This window comes from Glycine soja, chromosome 3, assembly GCF_004193775.1.
Source record: "Glycine soja cultivar W05 chromosome 3, ASM419377v2, whole genome shotgun sequence".
Lineage (NCBI taxonomy): Eukaryota > Viridiplantae > Streptophyta > Magnoliopsida > Fabales > Fabaceae > Glycine > Glycine soja.
In genome coordinates, this window is record NC_041004.1 from 9,665,697 (window position 1) to 9,686,062 (window position 20,366).

Genomic DNA, 20,366 nt, shown 5'->3' on the forward strand with positions numbered 1-20,366 from the left:
TAAGTCTATTTGGCTTGAAACAATTATGAGATGAATGAACTTTAGAAAATTTTCCCAAGAAGCATTTGAATGAAGACAATACACGTTGAAGAGTTTCATGTTGATTTATGGGGACAATCAACAATCCTGAAAGTAGTCGAGCATAACAAATGCTATCAGAACATATCTCTCTCCTAGCTAGTACTGTGTGGTTCTAAGATGAACCAAGCGAAAGCTGGTAGACATGTAACATCATAGGCACTAACGAGGACAAGGAGGGATTGTTACATAAATGAATTGAATAATATGCAAATGAGACAGATCCAAAGTCCTTGCAAGTATGAGATTGCATAGTTGAGGATGACTTAAAGAAATTAATCAATACTACCTATACCAACAAGATGCATATTCTTCCTATTACTTTTCATTCTTTTTTGTATTATGCTTAAACTACATTTAGCCCATGGCTTAAATAGGGTTTTTCTTGTCTAGTCTAAGCTTCCAAAGATTGAACACTTGAGACAGAGAAAGAGATTGGAATTTTCCAAATGACGTTGTATGCACTGGAATCTTTTCTCCATTATTCCTCCATCAAGAGCTTTCTTTTTCATGATTGTGAGCAGCTTTCTATTTACTATAGTGTTATTATTGTTCTTGTATGCCTATTGCTTGCTTTTGGCTTGATCATCCTCTTGCATGATTCTATAATTTGAATTGTAATTGAAAAATTCTTTTGAATTGCAAATAGAAGAAGACAATCAATCATTTTTATGCCTAGGGATAGAGTAAAAAGGATTGGTTTCCATCAAAACCTTTTTTCTTAATTCAAGTACCTTGGTTACACTAATTCGAAAAATTGATAGTAAAATTAAAGGACTTAGGTTCTATCACTTAAGGGATTAAGACTTGAATAATTTTGTGGGTTGATGGTAATATAAATTTAAATGAATAGGAATTTGTAGTGAAAACATGTCAGAAAAGTCCGATGAAGTTGAACCTCGACGATTCTTTGTATTGATTGAAACTTCGTTTATCATGCCCATCAAGTGTTTGATAAATTCCAAAACTCAATCCCCCTGCCTGTTATTTCTTTCCTTTATTTCCCTTTTATTTCTTTCCTTAATTTTATTGATTTTATGCATATTGTTATTTAGATTTAGTTAATCTTAATTTCAATTTTTTGTAGCCTATTTAAGTTACTAAAAATTACCCATTTATTGTATACATCCTTGTAGATGCGATACTTTACTTATCACTTTGTTACTTCAGCGATCTTGAGGCCATGCGGATTTTGGATCTTGACGAAGTAACAAACCTAGCAAAGCTCCTTTGATTGGGGGTTGTGGATCTAGGGGAAGAGTGAACTCAAGGGCGACAACACACATCGCAGTCTTGAAGTTGATTGTTTTGCACTATGATAACATTGTGGCATTTGGGGTTGGTGGGGTTGTGGTGAGGGGTTAGAAAGTTGAATTGCAAGTGTAAATAAGTTGAATACTAGAAGTTGTGGTGAAATGCTTGAAAGTGGTTTTGAGGGTTTTTTGAATCGAGTCGATGATGATGAGTATGAAGTTTACATGGCTAGCATTTGAAAGGTGTGATAGAATCTGGAGTTGTTCGAGTGGAGTCTTTTTTTTTTTGTTAAATTTTAAGTGAGTAAGGTTTCAAGAGGCTAACTAAAATTAAGGCATGTGTCAAGGCTCAAAAAGCATTTCCAGAGATACTTACATATCACTCACTAACAATGTTCTCAATTCGAAAGTGAGAATCAAACTCACATCCTTTTGGAATATGAATATATTCCTTACCAACTGGATCAATCTTTGTATCTGGACTTTGGTTCTAATCTGATTTTAATTTTGGATCTGGACTTGCATAAATTGTTGAAGTAAAGGGAGAAAATGACATATACACAAAAAGATAAAACAATTTCTAGTGGTTAAAAATAATCAGAAATTGTTTAATCCATTTTAAGTACCTAGAAAAGAAATTTTTGGTAGTTTTTACACCACCAAAAATCTAAAAATGCAATATAATAACAATAAAATTAATTACATGTCATTGTTTAACACTGCTATTTAAAAGTACAGACTAAAAAGATTAATAGAACAAAAATTCAAGGACTAAGACTGACCAAAATTTTATTGAGGGACTAAAAAAATTGAAAAATGTTAAGAACTAAAAATATAATTAACTTGAAAAATTATGAAATATATATATATATATATATATATATATATATATATATATATATATATACTTTTGAGAAAAGACCACATGAATTTTTTAAAATATAATTAATTTAATTACTTACTTATTGATTGATAATCATTTTTAAAAAAACTTATCCAAAAATAATTTTAATAATATGTAAATTTAATTGAATGTTACATTCTATATCAATTTATTTTAAAAAATGTAATAATTGTTTAAATATATAGTTGCCCGTGATTCTCTTTCTGTTCCTTCTGATTTTATCGATTTGTCATCCATTTTTTTTCCCTCTTCTTGGTCCAGAGGGGTTCGTGAATTAATCCCTCATCCAATTATCGATCAAGATATACTTTCCTTTCTCATTTTAACAATTAGCTAGCTGCTCCGGTCATTATGCCGGGCCAGGGTGATGGTATGCATCGAAACGTGGTAGTAGTGGAGGAGGACGAAGAAGCGAATTTGAAGAAATGGCTTGATTTTATGCAAACGATGCTGGGTTGTTTGGGAAGCGAAGGTTTTGAAGTGGAAGCATGTAGCATTTCCCTTGTTCCACGGCAACTTCGACAATCGAAAGAGGAAGCTTACACGCCACAAGTGGTCTCCATAGGACCCCTACACAGGGGAATTACCAGCAGCACGGACCTACTATACATGGAAGAGATCAAATGGCGCTGCTTGCTGCGTCTCATTGAACGATCCAAACAAGACAAAGAGCAAGTCTTGAGGAATTGCGGCAAAGCAATGTTGGAGATAGATGAAATAGCTCGCGCTAGCTACAACGTTCAAGTTAAGTTGAACCGCTACGAGCTCGCTAAAATCATGGTGTTGGATGGCTGTTTCCTGCTGGAGCTTCTCATCGGTGGATCAACCCAACTAAACGAACAATTAAAGTGCATCTCATCAGATAGTGATTCTTCTCTTGTGACTCAAGCCATAGAAAGCGAAAAGGTGTTGTTGGATTTGATCATGCTTGAAAACCAGATTCCCCTGGTGGTTCTCTCTACTTTGTCTACAAACCTTTTTCCCAATACTTTTACAGGGGCTGCTAGTACCAGACTGATACATGAGCATGCGCTTTCTATCTTTGGCTACAGTAGTTCTCCGGATTCCAACATTATCAACTCCCCCAAGTTCAAAGGCTTTCATTTTCTTCAACTTGTTCACTCCTTCATAGACACGGAAAATGATGCTATCTGGCAGCAACCAACCACGGAATTGCAAATACAGATTCCGGATGAAAGTCCTCAAAAAGTAAAACTAGAGCGATGTGCTACTTTGCTCGAAGCAGCTGGGGTTACAATTAAACCAGCAAAGGCACAGTACAAGGCTAAGACTAGGTTTGACTTGAAGGTAACATTCAGAGACGGGAAACTAAGAATTCCGCAGCTACATATTACCAAAACCACCGAAGCAAAGTGGAGGAACTTAATTGCTTGGGAGCTGAACAGTGCTACCCTAGAAAAACAGCGCGAGTTGAAAACAGACAGAATTAGCTGTCAATTCATTTCTTATGCTTGGTTCTTTCAAAGTTTGACTTGTTCCGTCCACGACGTTAAACTTCTTCGCGATAGAAAGGTTATAACGGTAGAAAAAGAGAGGACTGACAAAGGCAAAAAGAAAAAAATAATGAGCAACAAGGATTTAATGAATTTGTTTCTCAGTATCACAGAGGAATTTCCTGAGGTTGAGATTCAAGTGGATTCCCGGTTTCGTCATGTAATTGAGAAATTGAACTCGTACCCAACTCAAGAAGATCGTTCCATGGCAACTTGTTGGAAAATCATCGCATATGGTGTCAGGGGACCCAGTAAAATCATGTGGCATTTTTTCAGACGCTTTCTAACATGGATTTGGTGCAAATGGATTGAGGCATATGGGATTTTGAAACGTGTTTATATCCCTAGCGGCTGGAGACTAATAGCGGTGCTTGCTGCTGCGGCGGGGCTTGCCCTCACTGCCATTCAGACATATTATTCAATCCGCAACTAGTGTTTTATTTTAGGTTAGTATAGTTTTTAAATTTATCATTTTTAGTTCTTATATATAGTAAATTTTTTAGTCTGAAAGTTTATATTTTAGTTCTTAGAAGGTATTTATTATTGAATTTTTTTAACTTTGTTAGTTAAAAAATTTTAGTGATAAAAATCTTTTAAGAATTAAAATATAAATGTTAAAGATTAAAAAATATACTTATTAATTATAAGAACTAAAATAAATAAATTTAAAAAATGTACTGATGTCTAATTAAATCTTTATTTTACTTTACTTTAAATGGTTAAGAAATTGTTCTTGTTTCAATCCTTTGTTATTCTTACGTGTGTACCGTTTACTGTGTGTTGCTTTAACCTCTCTTTCAAGTTTAATAAATGATGTACTGTTTAAATTATTGATCTGAAGTGTCAAGTGTTGTTATAAATTGAATGGGGGGAAGTTAAGACTTAAGAAAGTGTCTCACATGACGATCTCCTTCGGGATTTTCAGTAAATTGTAAGGGAAGACACCAAAGAGTGACGATCTCCATTAAATGTTCTATCGTTTGTGTTGTGACTTCTGAGTGAGTGAGAAGATCCGCAAGCCAATATGACTCACCGAGGGATTTACCTAGGTGAGAGACAAGTTCTAAGTAGATCGACCGGGTCATATTTATGAATAATAAAAATGGGAAAAATAAAATTGATGGATTAGACTGACAAATTTATTTGACTATGTAAAATATCTCTCATTATGAGAAAGTTTTTTGGACTGTTATATCTCTTTAATTTTAAATGGATGGACAAAATTTTTCTTTCTTTTTCTTTTTTTCTTCTTTACAATCTTTTTTTTTTTTTTCAATTTGTGCTTCAACCCCTTCTCTTCCTTTCCACCCCCTTGGACCACATCGTTGCTTCATTGAAAATCTCCTCAAGCAGTGTCCACAACAGTGGACATAAGAAGGAGGACAGAGGATGGGAAAAAAAAGGGTAAAACCAGAAAAGAGGAAAAAAACGGAAAAGTAAAATCTCAACAACCAAAATATATATATATAGATATATATATATATATATATATATATATATATATATATATATATATATAGATATCGAAAAGTGTAATCCAAGTGGGTGACATGACTCAGTATGTTTAATTGGTTCCTTGTTGAAACTATATTCAACTGAGTTTTTTCACTTTCCAAGACAAAATATTAAAAGAAAATCTCTTAATAAAAGTTAATTAAACGTAACTGGTATTCAAATATGCTCTCAATCTCCCACTCGGGTCGTAGGATTGGAAAATAATAAAACATACGTATACTTTCTATATCATTTCATTTTCACTTCATTGTTTTATTTTTCATGGTATCTCTTATTAAACCTTTAACTATCTCTCTAAAATTAGGACATAATATTTTAATTTGTACTTTTACCGTTATTGCATGCAGAACCTAAATTTTTTCTTGCAAAACAACATACTAATGTTTTTCAAGAATTCGCAAAAAGATTCCATTTTTAGATCCACAAAATTTTAGGATTAATTATTCACTTTTAATTCATAAGAATTTTGGTTATTGTTATGTGTACACATTGCATTATATTACAGGGGAATGACTCCGGCCTTAATCTAGACCTTTGAATATTCACAAATCACAAAGATGTAATAATTCATTTAGCCGACACAGCTTTTGTTTAATCAATTTAAGCCAAGTAGCATGACTCGCGAGGATGTGTAACATAATCATGTCATAAAATGTGAAAAATTCTATCTCTTGGTAAAAGGCAACCTTTTGGTTTATTTATTTATTCTCCATCACGGTGCAAAAGAGTTTGAGTAATTTGTAAAACTCTTGACTAAAAATTTAATTTTTTTTATTCGTGAAATTACAGATAATTCATATGTTGAACCAATTGAATTAGACAACATGGATATGAAATCTAATATAAATACCCATATACCTGCCACTCTCATTTCTCGTGAGGAAAGCCGAAGGGGTATAGATTGTGGGAGAAAAACCGATGCCTCATCAATCTCCAAAGAGGGAGCTATCCCCAGATGGCGTCGAGTACAATTCACCCAACAAGAGGCCAAGGACCAACACTTACCAAACACAACAAGAGGCCAAGGTCAAGAAGATCAAGAACGATTTCAAAATGTTCGTCACAGAAAAAATAGAAGCCGCTAAGACAATGGGTGTAGTGGTTTCTGGTTCTTCTCCCGCACATACATCGTCAAGTAATAATTTAGTTCCAGGGACTACCCCCGAATCCACGCCAAAAAATGACAATCAAAAAACGTCTCACGAATCCACCACATCAACCGTTAATTCAGTGGGTATGTTGCAAACTTCCTAATAATATACTTGATAGTATAAAACACAACCTAGTTGATAGAAAACTTTATTCCTTAAAAGATATTATAAGCTCTATGCTTACAACTTGATTTGTACTTTTCCTTTTGACTTTGTTTTCCTTTTTATTCAGCAAAATAAAAATAAAAATTCCCTTAAACATGGAATCATAGGTTTGATGGATGGTTATTTCTTGTATGAAAAAATATTTGTTGACGGATATCAATCCTTTAAATGAATTTTATTAGACTTTAACTTTTGGTTTAGAAATACCTCGGTTCAAAACAAAATCAAGTTCTGGAAATAGTTTTGGTTTCCAAATTGATTTTGAAAAACATAAATAAAAAGCATTACTTTGCTAGTTAATTCTATGAATTTATTCTAGGCATGAAATGAATTTGTATTTTTCTTGTGAAGTGTATCCTTAAATTGAAAAGTGATCATTTTTACTATGCCCGTGGTTCTCATGTCTCATCAGGAAAATCAGGAGCTAGTGCTGGAGAAGTCACCGATGCACCAGATGATCCACAAACTCCTATTCAGACAACTGGTAGTCGTCAATTACCAACGACGCCACTCTCCATTAAGTCAAGCACTGGTAGCATACCACACGTTGATTCACCTGGTATATATGCTGTAAATATAATTTGCAACCAATTTAAGACCACATGCATAATCACCTTCTGAAATATATCAATTAATAAAAAATAGAAAAGTGTTACATCAACACCCCCTTACCCCCTTGCATCCATCCAACAAGGAGAGAAAAAAATATAAATTTAATAGAATTTGTGAAGAAGTGGTGATATTTTGACACTCTAATATTTCACACACACCCTGCCAATAATTTTAATTTTATTTTATATATCTTCTTATCATATCATTGTACATATATTTTTTTTCATCTTTTTTCTCTTTTATTAGGTGTCTTACTATTTGGTGTCAAAATATTTTTTTTTCTGATGTAATAAGAAGAAAGAAATAGAAAAATGAAAAAGAGATATTGATGGAAGGCTTAAAATAATAAAGTATTTGCATATCATTAATTTTAAAAAAGATATACTTTAAAGAAAAATATTTCATGAGCATCCGTTATAATATAAGACACCTAAAAAGAAAAAAATATAAATATTTTAAGATTTATGATATGATAAAAAAAGAAATATAAATAAAATATTGATAAAATATTTAAAATACATAAATATTTGTATATCATTCCTCTATTTTTTAAAAAAAATTAGTAACTTTAAAAGGTAACAGAAGTATGCATGTTGAGTGTGTAGGTAAAAGTACGAGACTACAACTGTTTGAGGCAGAGTCAGGCGTCAAAATGGATCTTAGGTTGGGCTATGGAGATTATGTTGTGTCAATCCAGAAGAGGAGCATTATTTCAAGTTCAACTTATGAGAATAGAAAGGAAGACGCAAATCAATTGCCTCAAAACCCTGGCATGCAGTTTCTTCCATCTGAGATGCTTTCTAACATGATAGAGAAGGCCGGAGAGCAAATGTTCGCTAGGTACCTAGAATGGCTTCGGGATCATCATATGTTAGGAAAGTCCTCTGTACCCAGAATTGATTATTCTGACCAGTGACTTCCCTACGTTATTTTCTTTGATACAATTTAAGTCAATAAGTCTGGTGATTTTTATGTTATTTTATTTTATAAAAATTAATTTTTTTATCTCGATAATTAATATTAATATTTATTATCGGCTCTTATTGTATTGATTATCGAGATACAATTTTAATTTTTATTAAAAAAATAACACTAAAAACACTAAGTCGTGTCTTATTTTTGTTGTGTTTTCCCTATTTAGTTGACTTTTGCTTCTGCTATGTTTCCATGAATGCTAGCTTTGGCAAGAACCAAGAAGTATCTTCCTTCTAATCCTCTTCTATTGTATCATTATTACTGGGATAGTAGGTTGTTTCTCCACTCCCTGGGTGGAGATCGTAGATGTAGGTTGTTGTTGTAATAAATATGCATGGTGTGTTGTACCAAAAACAAAGTAAGATGCTTCTGTACGTTCTGTTGCTTTAAATTCATTGAAATAAATTAAAGTGGGGTTTAGTTCAGTTGTTTTTGGTTTCATGCTATATATCCAGTGGCTATTGCTCTTGAAACAATAGGAGGTCTGATCAGCTAAGAATTCTTCAGCTCGTGAACAAGAATGAGAGAAATTAATAAATAGCCCACATCTTACCTTCCACGTTATTATAAACTTCAGTGATTTTTTTTAAAAAAAAAATGAGTAATTTTTAACTGTATTTTCATCATCTTTAATTATAACTAATACAAAAAAATATTAAATATAATAATAAATTTTAATTAAATTTTATATTATTTTTCTTAAATTTTAACGTTCTTCGAATAGTTACTTTTTATATTATTATTTCGATTCCCAGATATATATACTTTTAAACTGAAACGAATAGTATGTACGCGGGTTAAGAAATGCAATTTATCACCTTAAAATCTATCCAATAATTAACATAAACGAAATAAATATGTAATTTTATCATTGATTTATATAGATCAATTTACAAAAATAAAACACATAAAATAATCAAGTAAAAATAAGAAATAAAGAATAAATTTTGTTTCAAATCATATATTGTTTAAATTAAAAAATTATAATAAGTGTGTTAAAGAGTGTATGTTATATTCCTCTTTTTTAAATTACCAGTCAAGCTATAAGAAGTATTCTACTGAGTTTGAGCATATAACTACACCTAGCTGGTCAATATTAAGCACATATAAAGCTTTTATATATATATAAAAAATAGCTTGATTATAGTTTTGTTAAAAACTATATGATAATCAAAATTATATTAAGGATTTTCTATTTGATAAATTTTTTAGAGATTTTATGGTTAAATAAAATTTTAATTTGAATTTAAATATATTAATTTTGACTTTTAATTTTAATCTAACGATTGAGATTGATCATTCTTTTTCTCACACAAGATGGGTATTAATGTTGTAAATCCTTTGGTACCATATTTAATTCCTATAGATAAAAAAAATCATAATTTTAATTTTTCTATCTTTTTATTGAGATATTTTGTTTCTCACTTTTTAAAAATTTATAATTTTAGTCCTCAATTTTTTTATTGAGACATTTCATCTCTTATTTTTTTAAAAATATGTGATTTAAGTCCTTTTTGTAATTTTAAATTTGATTATATATTTTTAATTTTTTAAAATAAATTAAGCTTGTTATAATTTAAATAATTTAAAATAAAAATTCATGTGCATAATAAATAAATACGTGTCAAATAACGTTTATAGATAATATAAATCAACATTTAAATTTTTGACTACAATAATTAAAATTACAGAATTTTTAAAAATTAAAGATGAAATGTCTTATTTAAAAAATAGGAGATTAAAATCACAAACTTCTTAAAAATAAGAGATGAAATATTTTAATTAAAAAATAAAAAAGTTTAAAATTAAACATTTAAGAAAATTAAAAGACGAAAAATACATTTTAACTTTAAAAAAAATACACACCTACCCTAACAATATTATAAGATGAAAAAATGTGTTAACTTTTCTACTGCAAATGTACATGATTATAAAAGTTTGATGATAAAAATTAAAATGAAATTATTAATGTGTTTAGTGCGTGTCAAGTCAATTAGATGTATCTAAAAATAAACGAAAAAATCCTTCGGTCATCATCATATGTAACATTAAAATAAAATAAAGAGTTTTGTCAACATCCCAGCAACAAATATCTGTTTTCAGAGAAAGAAATAGCAGAAAAAATAATAAATAAATATATTCAATAATATAATTGAACCCGACCTATAGGTCCTTAATGTAAATTTTTACTAACAACCTTAAGTTAAGTTAAGGTCTGTGTCTACTTGTTAAAAAAAGGGAACTAGACTTCAATTAAGTAGATTTCACACTTGTAGTTGTTAATCAAAGATAAAAACTTAAATGAATCTACTTTAAAATTAGAAAAATTGATTGAATTAAAAAATAGAAGAGTTAAAATCGGAAAAATTAAGAAAATAGAGGAAAAAATTAATTTAATCTTAAAAAAATATCATTTGTCAAAACTTTGTAACCTGTAAGTCCATCTAATCTAATCTTAGTAAACGCTTGAAAAAATATATCCTGGACGTATATAATTATATGAGATAATTGCAATCACCATTCCTATTTGTTTTTATTTTACTCGTTGTATTTTTTTTTTACATTACTTTTAATCTCATTGGTTAATTCCACAAAACTTTTATTATTAAATTTAATAGTAAAAAATACATTCATTTATGAAAGAAAAAAAATAAAGATAAAATAAATTATTTAAATAATAACATGTAAAATTTTGTCAATAACCATTTTAATATTCAATTATATGTAATTTTTTTGGTTAATTGAACTTCAAATCTTAATTCATTTTATTGAAATTTAATTTGAATCATTTTACACATGTATTTTTTGACAACTATTTTCATGTGAAATAATTGTGAAGTTAAAATAAACGAATAAAAATATTTTAGATAAATAAAATTTATTAAAAATCAAGTGTTGATCATATGACAGTCTCAAATTATTATATCTCATGTCAAAAATATCAAAAGGTATAATAAATTTAATTTAATGTTCAACTTTAGAATTTTATATAAAATGATAAAAAGATTGATATTTTAAAATTATAGGAAAATATTTCAATTTTTATCGTATTTTTAAAGTATGAAAAAAGTGGAATCTCTTTTTAGTAAAGCGTGACACGTGTGCTAACAATTTTAATCAATAACTATCTTTTATATAATATATGATTTCAAAGTTAAATACGTATTTAATTCCTCAAATTTGAGGTATGTTTTTCTTTCTCTCTTAAATTAAAATTTGTACTCCTTTATATAAGAAACAGATGGACATTTTTTTTGTCTTAAATATTATAAACATAGACCCATTCTAGATGTATTAGTAAAGAGAGTTTAACTTTGGTTAAACATAATGTTTAAGTTATTATAAACCTCTAACACTATCTTTCATTCCTACAAATCAATCCTTTTTTAAGATGCATTAATTGTTAGTTCTATTTTATATTCTTCATTTTGTGAAATCTATGAACTAGGCACTCAAACATTTGTGATGCATTTGCTGGTCTATTAACAATACAAGTTACAATCATTGGTGAAGGTGTAGTATCATTAAATGTACTTCCACGTTTTTACTTTTAAAATAAAAAAATAACACAACTTTATTTTTATTGACATCACTGGTACAAATCATTGGAAAATCGATTTCTCACTTGCACTGTTTTTTTAATGTAATTTAGAAATCATTTTCTCAGGAATCAAACTCTAAATTATGTTTTTTTTAATTATTATGTATTTTGCTTTTTTTGTTATAATAATTGTCTATATTTTTTGTTAAAAAATATTATTTTGCATATATTGTTGCTAAAAAAATATTATTTTACATATGCTTTTTATCTTTCGTATTCTCATTTTATTTAATTATTTAAATACATAATTAATCAACAACTTAATTAAAATAAAAAAACATATTTATATAATCAACAAGATGAATTCAACTAAAATATTTAAATACAAAATAAATATAAAATTATAAATAATAGAACAAAATATTTAAAATTGAAACAATACAATAATTTTTTTTAAAATATAAAGTGACATGTATTTACTTTTTGAATGGTTTAAGATGTGACACATAAAATATTGTTTTGATTGATCCGATTTTCGGATATTCATCTTGGTATATATATGAGACAAGACAAAACAACATTTAAAATTTATTTTCATCTTTTCATTAAATGAGAAGAAAAATATATCAAAACTAATAATTTTTAATAAATTCTAACTAATTATAAAGAGAGTCTTAGAAAGAAAGCCTAAGAGTAAATACCATTAGGATAAAAAATGTAGCAAATGAGAATAAATTTAAAATAAAAAATAAAAAACATTAATCATTAAATTAAAATTAAATAAATTATTGACAGAGATTAAAATTTCAATTTTTAATACATTACGTTTACCTAACAGATAATATTATTATACATAATACTTTTTATATCAGTTATATAACTAATGTTTATGTGGATGACATAAAAAGACAAACATAAAAAGACAAACATCTTAAATTGATCGTTAAAAAACGATCTTAAAAGTTAACTTTTAAATTGATTTATTTAAATAATAAATTTTAAAAATTAACTTTTTAGATTGATTCTTTAAGTGATTAATTTAAAAAATAATTATTTAAATCAGTTAAAAAAATAAATATTATGTATTAAAAATTACACCATTGTGTGTGCGTACCCATCGATTAAATCAAAGGTTGAGATTAAAATCACAATTTTAGGGTTGGTGCGTGCGTACCCTTTCATTAACGTCAACTTGACAGTGTATCTTCACAACCAATAAGTTCTTGTAAAATTAAGATACATTTCAACATTGTAAATATACGTAAAATATGGGGAAAATTTTTTAAAATATTTAAAGAAATGTTATTTTATTAATGATAAGAATGTAAAATAAACTATAAAATTGTAGGAATTTAAAAATTTAATTTTTTAAAAAATGGAAAATTATCAGATTAGTAATGGAATATTACTTTAATTTTAAAATTATCTCATTAAATTTAATGTTGACTGAATAAATTTAATTATTTATTATAATTATAATAATTAAAAATTTACAACTCTTAGATATTCATAGAAAAAAAATTATTTACTATTTACAAACGCAACAAGAAACTTATTAGGAATGAAAGACAATATTATAAGATGAGTTTTTTTTTTTTTTTATAACAAGATTACAAGCATCTTTTACGAGAAATAATTTTATCTACCGAAGTTTAGGTAGAATTAATATAAATGGTAAAACCCTTTCTATAAGTATTTAAGATAATTTTATTATACCTAGCATTAAAACTTGAAATTACATATTAACTTAAAATAATCTTACGTTGATTAATGCAGTCAGTAGTACAAGAAGATGATATGCAATCCATATAAAGCAAATTCATTTTTTTCAAATTGAAGTTTCAAATTTACGATTAAAAATAAATTCATTTTAAATGATGTTATACATAGATAGCCATGAAGAACTTTATTGAAATACACTATTATCATTATAAATTATTAGGTAATTGATTGTTTTTTTTACATATGCAATAACCATTTTAAAATTGGCCAAAATATATCTTTTATATTTTTGCTAAAATTTATTTTGCTCTTTAATTTTTCTTTTTAAAAATCAATTTTGGTCAACTTTCAAATTTAAGTTAATATTGTTTTTCCAGAACAGTGATATATATTTTCAATTTCACAGCATGATTATTTAACCTTTTTTTTATTGATTCAAGATGTAAAATTTATTTTATTAGATTCATCTATATGAAAATTATACAATCCAAATAATGTTTAAACCAAAATCAATCATAAACAAGAAGAAAATCACAAAAACAAAACGAAAAGTCTAATATATTATATTAATTTTCATTGGCTTGTGTAACTCATTTTTCAAGTATTTCTCATCCCACTTGGCACTTACACTACTAGAAAATATTGATTCTACGATGCATATTCTAAGGCGGTTGTTAATAACCGTCTTAGAATGTGAGACGGTGGCATTTTTGTAATTAGGAGTAATATTTTTTGTTTTTACGTCGCGCATTCTAAGATGGTCGTAAAGAACCGTCTTAGAATGCTAGTCCATGGCATTTTTGTAAATATGGATAACTTAAAGGAAGACGGGTTTGGCTGAAGGACCGTCTTTGTTTAAGTTACCCTAATTATTAATCTGCAGTTGGCTTGCTCTCGCCGTCAGTCCTCAAACACACTGTGCGTGTTCAAATCGAGCGTAGTTCGTCTTCTCCGTCGCACTTGTTGTAGTTCGTCTTCTTCGTTGCCGTCGTTTTGGTTTCTCAAAAGCATTTCGCGCGGGAGGGATATGATTCGTTTAGGGTTCAAGCACAAGGTTTACGACAGCAATGTTGAACTTGCGGTGTCTCGCGATTGTGTTCGATTTGGACGAGAAGCTCATCGTGGCGAACACGATGAAGTCATTCGAGGATAGGATTGAGGCCCTGAGGGGGTGGCTTTTGCGTGGGTCCCACTCTTCCCCAACCTCTTCTTCCCCAGCTTCTACTACGTTGGCCTTTCAGGTCTCGGGGTCGGAGGCACGCGGCTTAACATATCCCAAGATGTTTTTTGTGTGATAGATTTAGGCAACGGAGGGGCCGTGATGGACATCGAAACTGTCGTCACAAGGCTTCCGACGGTGGCTTACAGACACCTTTCTGTTTTGCATAATAGGGAATATTCAGTAGGAAGGGATTTGGATTTCGGTTGATGGAGCCAATGGTTTTCTCGGATTTGGACCCAATGTCTGTTAGTCATCTCAATTTTCAATTTTGTTAGTCTTAGCCTCTTCATAATTAAATTTACATTTACTCCTATCCCAAATAACTCATTTATCTGACTGTTAATTATCCTAGTTGTTTATGAGCTTGCCTTCAATTTAATTGCTGAAAGTAACGTGTTCAAGCAATTCTTGCAACACACAGGTTTTATTTGTACTTTCTTTATATATTTTAATTTTGAATAATGTTTCCCAAACACCCATATAATATGAAAGAGTTTATGATCTAATAGGAATAGGAAGAAAGAATATATGTTTTGCAGTGTTCAATAGTTGTGATGTTTTGAAGCCTCATGTGGCCCATATATATAGGTGATATTTTCAAGTATTTCACTTCCTATAAGGTTCGAGTTCCTATAACTGGGGCAATAATTCTTGATGAAACATATGAAAGGGTAAGACAAGAATAAACACTTTCAGCAGTACTTATTTTTTGTTTTCTGTGGTAAGACAAATCTATTTTCTTTCCTTGTTTTGTTGTGGTATATCTATGTTTTGATGTTTAGTTACTCTAATCAGTGTATTTGAACATGGTTACGATCTGTGTTATGAATTCTAAATTATTTATGTTCCCAAGTTGGCTATTAGGAGAATGTATATTGTCAGCTGTCCTACAAAATTGAGTTTCATCTCTAAACTGATATAACAGTATTAAGAGATTCTTTCAGAGCATGCTTCTTTAGAATTATCACTTTCTTAGTAAATGACTCTTTTTCTATGTGCTTTTGGACTGTAGGTCTAGGAAAAATACTTATTTGTATTCTGTTCATAACAAAAATTGATATAGATTGAAAATCTAATTAATATTAATTGGCTAATTCACATCTTATTAGGAGTCTTGGCTTAGTTTTGTTTTTGTTTTTTTTTTTTTGTGGTGAGCGCAGGTCATGGAAGAAACAGGTTTTGATGTTTCAAAACTTCTGAACAAGGATGAATAACTTGAAGTTATTTTTGGACAACAGAGAGTGAGGCTTTACATTATTACTGGAGTGAAAGATGATACAACATTTGCTCCTCTTACCAAAAAGGAAATCAGTGTATGTGATTCTTTATATTTCTTTATTATAATTTATTTTTAAGTTTCTTATGATCCTATGTACTTAGACTTATCTTTAGTAATTTCTTATATAGTAGTTTAGTATAGGATTAAATAAGAAATTTGTTTAGAGTAGAATGTATAAGTACAATCCTGGGATGATAAGTCAATTTCCAAAAACAGAGAAATCAAAAGAAAAAGAGTTGCCAATAATTTGAATCTTTATTACTCTGAATTTTGGATATGTATTTAGTCTTTACTGTTTGTTCCTTGCACCTCCAATTGAGTGTGTTGTGGCTGGAACTTTCAACATTAATACTGAGAAATAGTGTTATTGCTTGAGGCCATTGGGTGAAAGTTTAATTACTCAATGCTTGGCTGATTTTAAATTTGAGGTACAGTTGACTTGAGGGCTCTGGCGTTAGAAGTGAGTGTGTTAGTACTTGGTATTGGTTTTTTAGCTACATTATTGGGCAAATTTCTTTGCTAGGTAGGTTTTTTGGTGCAGGAATTGTCTAGTGATTCCAAATGTTCTTAGGAAATTGTTTGCGGGCCATTAGGCCCAGTACTTTTTCCTTCTGGCTGTTGTCGTTAGGAAATTGGGTTCAGTAATAGAACGTGACTTTTCAAGTTCCAAATGTTCTTAATTTTAATTTTTTTTATTAAGAAAAATTTAAATAAATTTGGTCTAAGTCACTAGAATCAAGCATTAAAAAATGTTATATGGGAAGCATTAAAAATTGGAAATAGGTAAGCATTAAAAATTGGAAAACGTGAAATAGGTAAGCATAAAGATTCACATGGGGAAGCATTAAAAAATGTTATATGGGAAAGCATTAAAAATTGGAAATAGGTAAGCATAAAGATTCACATGAAAGATAAACATTGTCATTTTGTATATTTCGGCGGTGATAAATAAAATTCAATTTTTGAATGTGAAATAGGTAAGCATTAAAAATTGGAAAACGTGTCATGATTAAGAGAGATTTAGAAAAGGAAATAAACACTTGTGAGCCAAAATGAGAAAAAAAAGCATAAAACTTTAGTTTAAGGTAAGATTCTCCATAATTTAATAAATACGCGTTAAAAAAGCACACATGCAGTAGTATATGCTATTAATAAAAAAAATTAAATTTATATTTTCTTAACAAATGTTATATGGGGAAGTAGCTTGAGTCTCTCTTTTTTCCACCAGCAACTCATTGAACATTAAAATATTTTTAAAATTATTATTATTAATAATAAAAAATCACAGTATTTTCTTTGTAAAAATCACTAGTGATATATTTAAAAAGATTAATTAAAATAAAAAGTCAAAATTAATAAATTAAAATATAAAATAATATCAAAAGTAATGTGTTAAAAATAAATTATAAGTGTCTAAGTAAATTATATTTTTTTTAAAGTACGGTGTTGAAAGTAAATTAGAGATTGGTAAAATAAGAACAATATTGAAAGCAATAAAAATAATTTTGATAGAATCTCTGCTTACTTTCAGCAATATGAGAAACACCATTTTGATAACATTCCTTTTCTCTCCCAACTCACAGGTTATGAGTTGGAACTGCCTCCTTGGAGTCTCATAAAGGTCACAGTGGTTTAAAGTTTTGTGTTCTTCTTATTACAACTTTTATTTGCTTCTCATTGATAACAAAATTATTAGTCAGTTTTAGATGAAATATAAAAATGACAAGGCTTATTATAAATTGCTCATTGCTCATACATAACAATCTAATCCTGAATTTGAAAAAAGAAGAATGTGACAAGATATTTAAATTTGTATGCTAGGAAACTTAAAACACGCTTAACACCATTCTAAAATAAAACATAGACATTACTGTATAAAATTTTATGACATCTACTATTTAGCTTCTTATTACTTTACACGAGATCATTCTTCATTACCATACAGTTGGAAGCAAGAATCTATGGCCTAAATTTTATGCATTGATTTGTCGCCTAAGGAATTGTGTTCTAGTGTTTTTCTGTCTGTTCAAATTTGCTTTATCCTATTTTTGACATGCTAAATTCAAGCCTTATATAGCTGTGTGGTAAAAAAAATTTAATTGCAAGTGTTTATCTTCGATTGACTGAAAAGATTCTACTCCCTCAGATGCAATATATGCTAGCCTTGGAACACAATGTCATTTGGAAAGTTAGGTTCATTCAAGGATGCCTTCTTTGCCACAAACTTGTATGTTAATTAGCTTCAAATCAGTTGAAACTTCTATTATATAGTAATGTAAATTCTTGTAAAATTGTAGACTCTTATTAATCATGTAAATTTTTGTATTATGTAATACAATGATTTTTCAATTGTTGAAAATAATAAGTATACTTTTGCTTCAAATTAATGTTTAGTGTTGTATTAGTTAAAGAAATAATAACAAATAAAATAACCGAAAAAAATATTACAAGAAATAAAACCATTGCAAAAAAAATTATAAAAAAAAACTACTAAACTTTCTAAGACAGTTATTAAAAAAATTGTCTTAGAAAGTGAGACATACTAAGACGGTTCTTAGAATAACCGTTGTAGTATGTCTCATGTGGACTAGAGAATCTAAGACGAAATGAACCGTTTTAGTATGTCTTACTTTCTAAGACGGTTCTTCTAATAACTGTTTTAGAAAGTTCAGTATACTAAGACGGGTACGACACAGAAACCGTCTTTGATAAACAACACATTCTAAGACGGTTATTAAAATAATCGTCTTAAAAAATTGATTATACAACAACGGTTCAAAAACCGTCATAAAAAGTAACATATAATTTTTACAATACCAAATATTATGACGGTTAAAAACCGTCGTTAAATGTCTCATAGAACCGACTTAAAAAACTCCTTTTGTAGTAGTGTTAGATGGTTACAGTTTAAATTAATTAATAGAGTGAACAGCTATATATTTAGTATGTACCAAAAAATAATTAAACTCTGAAAAAAATAAAAAAAAATATTAATTTGGCTCATTACAGATGCTATACAATTGTTAAAAGGGGTAAATTAAAGTAATAACCGCCACCTGCTTTTTCAAAAGTCAACGGACACATTACACTATTCTTGTAAACAAAAAAAAAAGTTTAACAATTACCGCTTTCTCGTAATTAATTATTTACATTCATGCATTTTGATAGTTTTTTAATCATCTTATTATATGAAATATTTGTAAATTTTTATTGATAATTAATTTTTATTAGAAAATTTGACTAAACATCTTTAAGTCTTTCAATCATATTGTTTTAATCTACAATTTGAGATCTTATTTAAAAGAGTTAAGTCCAATTTTACATGAACTAATGATTTATTAGTATTAAAAAAATTGTTTACATCAATTTGAAAGAATTTAATATTTATTGTTTTTTTCAATTTATTTTTTCAAATTTTCTATTTAACGTTAAAAATAATTTAATTATATATAAGTACTTATAATATTATAAACATTTATTTTTCTGACAGCATCATAAACATTTATTTAGCAAATCCTTAACTAAGAATGAATTATTTTATTGTGCAAACAATATTTTTTATTAAAATAAAAATTAAAATGTGAATATTACAAGTTTTTTTGGTTAATTAAACTACATATTCATAAATTTATATTTTTTTAGTTATCAATATTAAAACCAATTATTTATACGTTATTACTTTTTTTTTTACGGGAACAAGCTTATGGCATTTTATTGATAATTAACTAAGCAATATAAGACTAAGGATGATAACAGAGTTGGAGACTAGGTAAAGATGGTACTAGGAACCCTAACTAATTCATGAGCTACACCATTTGTTTTAATTATAAAACAAGTTAAACGGATTATAATATAAAATTATATTTTCCCTTAAGTATGAAAATAAAATCCGGACTAGTGGGTGCTATCCCGCTCTGTTGGGGAAACAAATCATTGAAAACAAATCCTGACCTTTAAAACAGTGATGGAAAGAGTCAAATTCGTCCTCGATCCATATCTTATGCCTATTTTTCTTATTTAAATTGAAAATTATGATCCAATATTATATTATAAAAACTAATCATGTGAATTATTTGCAAATATTGTTAAAAAAAGAATTTTCGCTTCAGTTATATTTTAGTTTCTAAATCAGTTCTATGTGTGATGTGAGATCAAACATATAGGAAGTAGATACAATATTCTGCATCAATTTCAAAAGTCATATTTAACCTAAGTTATACGAAAAATTAATAGAAAATACTCACTTTTTACCTTAACTGAAAATCTATATTAAAGTAACTTCCTACATCAATTATTATCAATTATTTTGTATGTCTAAAAAAAACATCAATTATGTAACAATTGGCATAAAGGATTTTTTTTAAAAATAGTAGTATGACTGCGTACAATATTACACTATTCCTGCAATCCTAAATTGTAAATGTAATCCTAAATA

General features: G+C 28.4%; 2 protein-coding genes across 2 annotated transcripts; both read left to right on the forward strand.

Annotated features, from left to right (window-relative positions):
- Nucleotides 1-2,586: 2,586 nt before the first annotated feature.
- Nucleotides 2,587-4,182, forward strand: LOC114404936 (UPF0481 protein At3g47200-like). The gene has a single exon (XM_028367654.1). It carries the CDS (start codon nucleotides 2,587-2,589, stop codon nucleotides 4,180-4,182), a length of 1,596 nt encoding a protein of 531 aa, XP_028223455.1.
- Nucleotides 4,183-6,125: 1,943 nt separating this feature from the next.
- LOC114406149 lies at nucleotides 6,126-8,592 on the forward strand. The gene is made up of 3 exons (XM_028368745.1): nucleotides 6,126-6,498; nucleotides 6,993-7,139; nucleotides 7,798-8,592. The coding sequence occupies exons 1-3, from the start codon at nucleotides 6,183-6,185 to the stop codon at nucleotides 8,106-8,108; spliced, it is 774 nt and encodes a 257-aa protein (XP_028224546.1). The 5' UTR covers nucleotides 6,126-6,182; the 3' UTR covers nucleotides 8,109-8,592.
- The last annotated feature ends 11,774 nt before the right edge of the window (nucleotides 8,593-20,366 follow it).